Source organism: Poecilia reticulata, linkage group LG18, assembly GCF_000633615.1.
Source record: "Poecilia reticulata strain Guanapo linkage group LG18, Guppy_female_1.0+MT, whole genome shotgun sequence".
NCBI lineage: Eukaryota > Metazoa > Chordata > Actinopteri > Cyprinodontiformes > Poeciliidae > Poecilia > Poecilia reticulata.
The window spans coordinates 1,254,474-1,261,059 of record NC_024348.1 but is presented as its reverse complement, the minus strand read 5'-3'; the positions used below and the strand labels follow the sequence as shown (position 1 = coordinate 1,261,059).

The following is a 6,586-nucleotide window of genomic DNA, read 5'->3' as shown; positions in this document are numbered from 1 at the left end:
GCTTATGCTTGTGGTTCCTCCTGATGATACAGACCTTGTGAAAAATAATATTCTACTAAAATTACAATAAGTCTAATTAAAGCTACAATAAAAAATAAATAAATAAAAATAAATTCATAAATATATAATTATTATATATTTTATTTAAAAGGTTCTTTAAGGGCACATAATGTCACCTTTCTAAATAAAAATAAATTTTAAAGAAAAAACAAATCCAAATTAAAAAAATAAAAATAGAGAACGTGCAAATGCCTGTTAGAACAGCCGGGATTTAAAGACAGACAGAGAGTCAGAGAGTCATTTGAATGGGAATGTAGACGTTTATTCTAAATAGAATCATGTGCATAAGTTGTACATTTACAGAATAGAGATGCTTTATGTCCATAAGCCGCATTCACAAAGCGGGCGGCTGGACTGAAGGATGACTGCAGCTGGTCCGGTACCAGTACTGCACTGCTCCTTCTTTAGGTTTTGTTCAGACTGATCATCCTGGAGCTCTGAGCAAAACATAAAGAAGGAGTCGTGCGGTAACGCTCATAAACCATCATCATCATCATTTCCCAGCAAATCAATATGATCTCTGATTAATCGCTTCCACTGAATCCTTCCATTGGCGATGTTCTCTATCAGAACCAAAGGGCTCCACAATTACGCAGCTCACCTTTGTGCAGCTTCTTATATATGTGTGATTGCATACACACCTTGACAATAATCAAACCTGTTGATTATTTTTAATCAGCAGGTTTGAGTTAATCTGCTGATCCAACCCTGTTTTCGTTTTTTAGTGAGAATGAAATGACCCCATAGATGCATTCCATGTTCTTCGGCTCACGGACCAATGTGTTACATCTTTATGAAACAAAAACTGAGGAAAAGTACCATTTACATTCGAGCAAGGTTTTCACGTCCTTTTATTTTTATTTTCTTCATTTTGTGTTCATGTTAGCTTATTGTCTGAGGATAAACGCGGTTCAGTTTTTATGTTTAAACAATAAAATATTAAAATCATGAAAAACATCGGGTTTGGTGCTTCTTGGTCTAAATAGCTGAATGTAGTCAGATTTCAGTGTATTTAGGTGAGTTTTGACACTTTGTAGTTTGATATCGTCAATAGAAAAACTTTGCGTGGCTGCTGCACATTTTCACACCAGCAAAAAAGTATACGTATACATTTACGCAAACCTTGACGCAAAGTTAATTTTTATACTTGCCTACTTGTGCGTAAAATATGACGACGCACATTTTTTGTGCGCACGCACACTTTATGCCTGAGGCTCCAGGTGATTTGATCCCTTCTGGCACAAGTCAGTGCCAAGAGAATGAGCCTCCGGACGTGAGTGGGGAAGTTTATTAGGAGGCAGTATGGGAATCTGGGATAGACAGTTTCTAGACTGAGGTTTGTAGGTGGACCAGAGTTCACTTTATTGTTCCAAAGCAGAGTTTGATTAAACATTCATGCCTCCCCAAATGAAGCAGACTTTGTAGGAAAATTAAGTAGAGTTTGATTAAAGTTGACTAAATTTCAACTAACAGACTGGAGAACACCAGAGACATTCTGTTACTCAGCTAACCTGAGCCATGACACCCACAATGCTAATGCAGTCTTCTCCTCCCATAGCCATGTTCTGTAATCCATGCTCCCCACGAGTTTACAGTAAAATCCTTAATCTTCAACAACCATTCTGAAAATCCAACTTCAATACAGAACATATGATTCATTTAAAGGAGCAAAGATAATATTCAGCATGTAATTTTGTATCAAAACTCTGGAGCATGTTTAACCAGGAAAGACCAAATAAGATAAAGAGCTAAGACCCTGTTGTTGACACCCACCCTGCAGCTCCCATCTTATCCTGTGCAGAAGTTCACAGGATGTTTACATTTGGTCTACCTGCCATTGTCTATTGTTCAATAGCTGGAGACAGCTTGTGGAGAAACTGTGCTGAGCTTTTACACAAATAACAAATATCAAGACACTCACACATGTTACACACACACATGCAAACAAACTAATATGGAAAAGGTTGAAGTGAAAAGAAGCAAACACTAGTTGCACATGTCTGAAGAAATGAAGAAACCTGGGAATTCAATTTGACCACTGTAGCCAGGTCAGCTGACGTAAGAAGAATCTGGCCACAAACCCCCCCCCCAAAAAAAAACCGTGATCTCTCATGGGCCTTGTGAAGTTTGAAATGTGTCAGAGTTCACAAAAAGCATCCAACATGTGTCTGTCAATATTGTAGAGAAGAACACTAATCAGCAGTCCCATTAGTAGCTGACCGAATGTTTAGGTTTCTGAAAAAACATAGGGTTGTTTGTGTCTCTTAACAGCGTTCACATGGAGAATCAAATACAAAATAACTGAAAAACTATTGAAAAAATAGTTTCACGATACATTTTTATTTGAAATGTTCAGAATCTGTTAGAATTCATAGAGTTTTGAAAAAAAAATAATTTTGTCAAAATTCGTCAGGTTCCAAAGAGTATTTTGACTGGAAGAGTTGAAGAGAGCCGAAGCTCACGTGTGATAATTTGTGCTCCACAAATTGGCAAGCCATGCTGTAAGAAACATAGGAGACATAGCTAACATGGTTAAAAACGCTTTGATCAGAGACCAAAACTTAACTATAGAGAACAGAACAAATACTGAAGGATGACCACAGTGAAACATGGTGGTAACAGCATCATGCTGTGTATATGCAAGAACAAGAGCAGGGAAGCTGATCAGAGGTGCTGAGAAGATGGATGAAGCAGCTAAATCCAGTATAATCCTGGATAGGCCAAATCCTTTTAGCACAACTTGAACACAATAGTCGTTTCCAACATCCAATCAGATTGTTTTTTATTTTGTAGCAGAAAAAGAAAAAACAGGTCCACATCAGAGTTTGATTACACATTCACACCTCCCCAAACAAAACAGACTTTCTAGGTAAAAGTAGTAGTTTGATTAAAGTTGACTAAACCAGGGCAGGTTGGAACTCAGCCAACCTGAGCCATGACACCCACAGTGCTAATGCAGATTTCTCCTTCCAAAGCCATGTTCCTGTTAGTTCATGCTCCAAACAATTTTACAGTAAAATCCTCAATTTTCAACAAGCATTCTGAAAATCCAGCTTCAATACAGATGGATTTAAATTGGATTAACAAGAAGAAGCTTGGGGTGGGCCAAGCTTTGTCAGCCATGTTCATCAGATTTATGTCAATATCAATTTTTGAACTCTGGACTTTGGTATTTAAAAAAAAAAAAAAGATTAACTGCATTGCAATTTTTAAGGCGTTGAAATCGATGTAATTGATTAATCGTAATGAGCTCTATTAATTAGGTGACTTCTCAAGGCAATTTCTTACACTGGATTTTACTTAGGAGTAGCAGCGTAATGACTGCTTAATCCATATGCACACTACACTTTTTTGATGTTTGTTTGCACAACTTTTTTAACACCGTTTTCTTCCTCGTCACAATTTTTCCTTACTTTATGTTGGTCAGTCACATAAAATCCCAATAATGCATTAAAGTTTGCAGTTCAAATGGGACAAAAATTTGGAGAAGTTGAAAGGGCATGAAAACTTTCAGCCAAATTTCTCTATGCATGTTCATGTTTATGTCTCATGTATTTATTTAACACGTTTTTTTGGCAACATGTCTTTAAAAAAATGTGTAAATACATTTAAATTAGCCAACAAGTAATAGCTCATGATTTCTGCAGGTCTAATTAAACTCCATTTTATAAACCAGCAGATGTTCTCATTAACTTCAGCCAGCTTAATATTGATGCCAGGTTTTGCCTGCAGTTTGTGCTTCTATGTTTGATGAATTGGATTCATCCCACAGGCCTGAGTTGCATTAACTGTGGAGTAGGTGAGACGGGAGGAACATCAGCTTATGCTTGTGGTTCCTCCTGATGATACAGACCTTGTGAAAAATAATATTCTACTAAAATTACAATAAGTCTAATTAAAGCTACAATAAAAAACAAAGTCATGCAAATTATGGGTGTAACAAGCCCTGCTTTTAACTACTCAATAATGACTTCTGGCCTGTGGCAGACAGAAGGGAGAATGGGGTCCCAGCTGGTCTCTTCTCCTCCCCCATTCTGCTCCCTCCTTCTGGGTTGGTGATGCTGGAACCACCCTGCCTCCTCCTCCTCCTCCTCCTCCTCCTCCTCCTCCTCSTCCTCCTCCTCCTCCTCCTCCTCCCATCCTGTCCTCTTAGCCACATGGCTCTTTGTATACACTCCCATTCACCTCACTGTGTTCAACACACACTTTGCTTGTCTGATAACATACATTTATGAGCAGCTTTCATTATTTCTTGTCAAATAAGCCACTACAATAGTTAAAATTATAATAAGCTCAACTACTAAGAAAAACACACAGCATTCTAGTTGTAGAAATAACTGACTGGTAAACATGTATTTAGAAGATGTTTCAAATGTTACAGGCAAAAGACTTCCAAAATAAAGAAGACGCAAGAAAGCTGAGAGGCAGAAACACACCAACAGTTCAGATGGCCACTGTATGATCTGAGCCTCACATTCACACAGAGACAGAGCAGCTGCATGGCGTCTCTGACAGCCACTTCACACCAAAGCAAACAATGTGCATCCAACCTATGAATGACACTGTTGTTAAAGCAGTAGTCAGTCTTACCTCTGTTGCTGTGCTCCTTTGCTTCCATGTTAGACTTTACTATTGCTTTGTGGACGGCAACAATAAAGAATGGGCAGGGGGCTCTGATCATGAATGACCGATAGCATCAGCAACCAATTGGAGGCCTTGAGGGGGGAGGTGGGTCCTATTTGGAAGCCCTTGTGTTCAGAGGATGAAAATAAAGCAACAAAGCAGCAGGTTTGTTGCTGCTTTGAAAATATTAAAAAAGAAAGAAAAAAATAGCTAACATAGATATGCAGGGACCAGGGACGCAGTAAAGGGGTGAAAAGTGATGACAATTATAGGGGCCCTGACCAGCAGGGGGCCCTCCACAATTTAATTATATTTTGTTCATAGACATACATTTAAAAATCGGGTCCTGTCAAATACAAAATTAATCATATAGTATTTTCAAAGATTGTTTTTAGCCGTAAAAGTTTAATGTTACCCCTCCCAGACCAAAAAACACACATCTGTTTTTCCCTGAACTCCCCTGGATATGCATGAAGTGGTTCGTTCCTGCTTGGAGCGCTAGACTGTGTCATGAAACCTGGTATAAGCATGTGAGATCTGTCCAGGTACACGCAGAAAACGGAATAAAGGCCTGAGAAATAACAGTAAACCTTGTATAATGATTTAATGATGATTATGGTTTGTAACAGTTTAAAATAATAATACACATGCCAATGAAGGAATATCTGTAATGTATAATCAAATATATGTTCTGTACTTTTAATCAGCTGAATGTTATAATACATTATGGAAATTGAGGTTTGAATAACTTGATTGTTGTATAATAATCACTGATTATTAAAGACTAAAGATAGTGAGTGAGGAAGAAACATACTGAAGTAAAATGTCGACAAAGTAAAACATTGATTATGTTTCGTAAGACAAAAATGACTTAGAAGGAGAAACAGTGGAAAATGAGTCATTTCTAGGCGATGGGTGCGGCAGAATCAGAAACAGATGGTCAACGTTAAACAAGGGAAGTACAGGCGATGGGGTAATGAGGAAGGAATGTGTCACAAGGGAGTTGGGGAAGGTTGGGACTTTCCACAGACAGTGAGACGTGGTGGGAAGGTCCTAAAGTGACGCAGCCCTGCCCCGAAGACTGCGCTACGTTGAGAGGGCTTAAAAGGTGGAGCTCAGGAGAAGAACGGGGTTCTTCGTCCGCGGCGCAGAAGAGGAGCCAACAAGAGRAAGCAGGCTAAAGACCAGCAGAGGACTACACCCCGGGACCGAGGGAAGCTCMAAGACTTCACGCCGCCTAGAAGGGACGAGTTCCACCAGCCACCGACCCTGGTTCCAGATCCGACCAACTCCTCTGCCTCTACCCAACGCTCTCAACTCAGCTGCAGCCGACTTGGAAAAGAGACGGAGGTCATTTAAAGACAAAGATTCTGCACATTATAAGGACGGTTTTGCTCCGCTTCTCTTCAGAAAAGAGGACTTTGCTCAGGTTGGACAAAGACTCTGACCAAGGACACCTAAAGATTACAGCTGCCGAGACCAAGAACCATCGGGTATGAGTTGACCAGCTTCCCCCAAAGCCTCGCTCAGTGAACTTAGTGATACAGGTTAGGGATAAGAATAAGGATAGGATGTGATTGATTTTAGTTTGATTTTATTATATTTTTACCTCTTTTATAACCTTTGGGAATTTAACCTGTTGTCATATGCCCCTGCTAAAGCTTGCTTAATAAAATTATATTCTAAAATTCCAATGAGAATTGTGAACAGTGAGTTTAATTGTGTCAGTCTTAATTATTGTTGGTTCTCCTAAATATGGTAAAATATACATGATTCTAGAGACAGGGTGGCTTTGTGTTTTCCTCTGGTGAGTGTTAAAATAATGACCCTGGGACTTAAATCTAAGTCACTAAACTTAATCTAGCCGTTAACAAGTGCCGTTATTTTAGGAGAGGAGCTACCG

General features: G+C 39.1%; 1 protein-coding gene across 2 annotated transcripts in view; it reads right to left on the bottom strand.

The window, feature by feature from the left end:
* afap1 (actin filament associated protein 1) overlaps positions 1-4,867 on the bottom strand; it is a 133,431-nt gene extending 128,564 nt beyond the window's left edge. Inside the window, exon 1 of one of the 2 annotated variants that reach the window (XM_008434891.2) lies at positions 4,651-4,867. In XM_008434891.2, coding sequence (XP_008433113.1) covers positions 4,651-4,741 — 91 coding nt within the window. In that variant the 5' untranslated portion in view covers positions 4,742-4,867. The remainder of the gene's footprint in view (positions 1-4,650) is intronic. The other variant, XM_017310575.1, reaches the window with a different exon arrangement.
* Between the last annotated feature and the right edge of the window lie 1,719 nt (positions 4,868-6,586).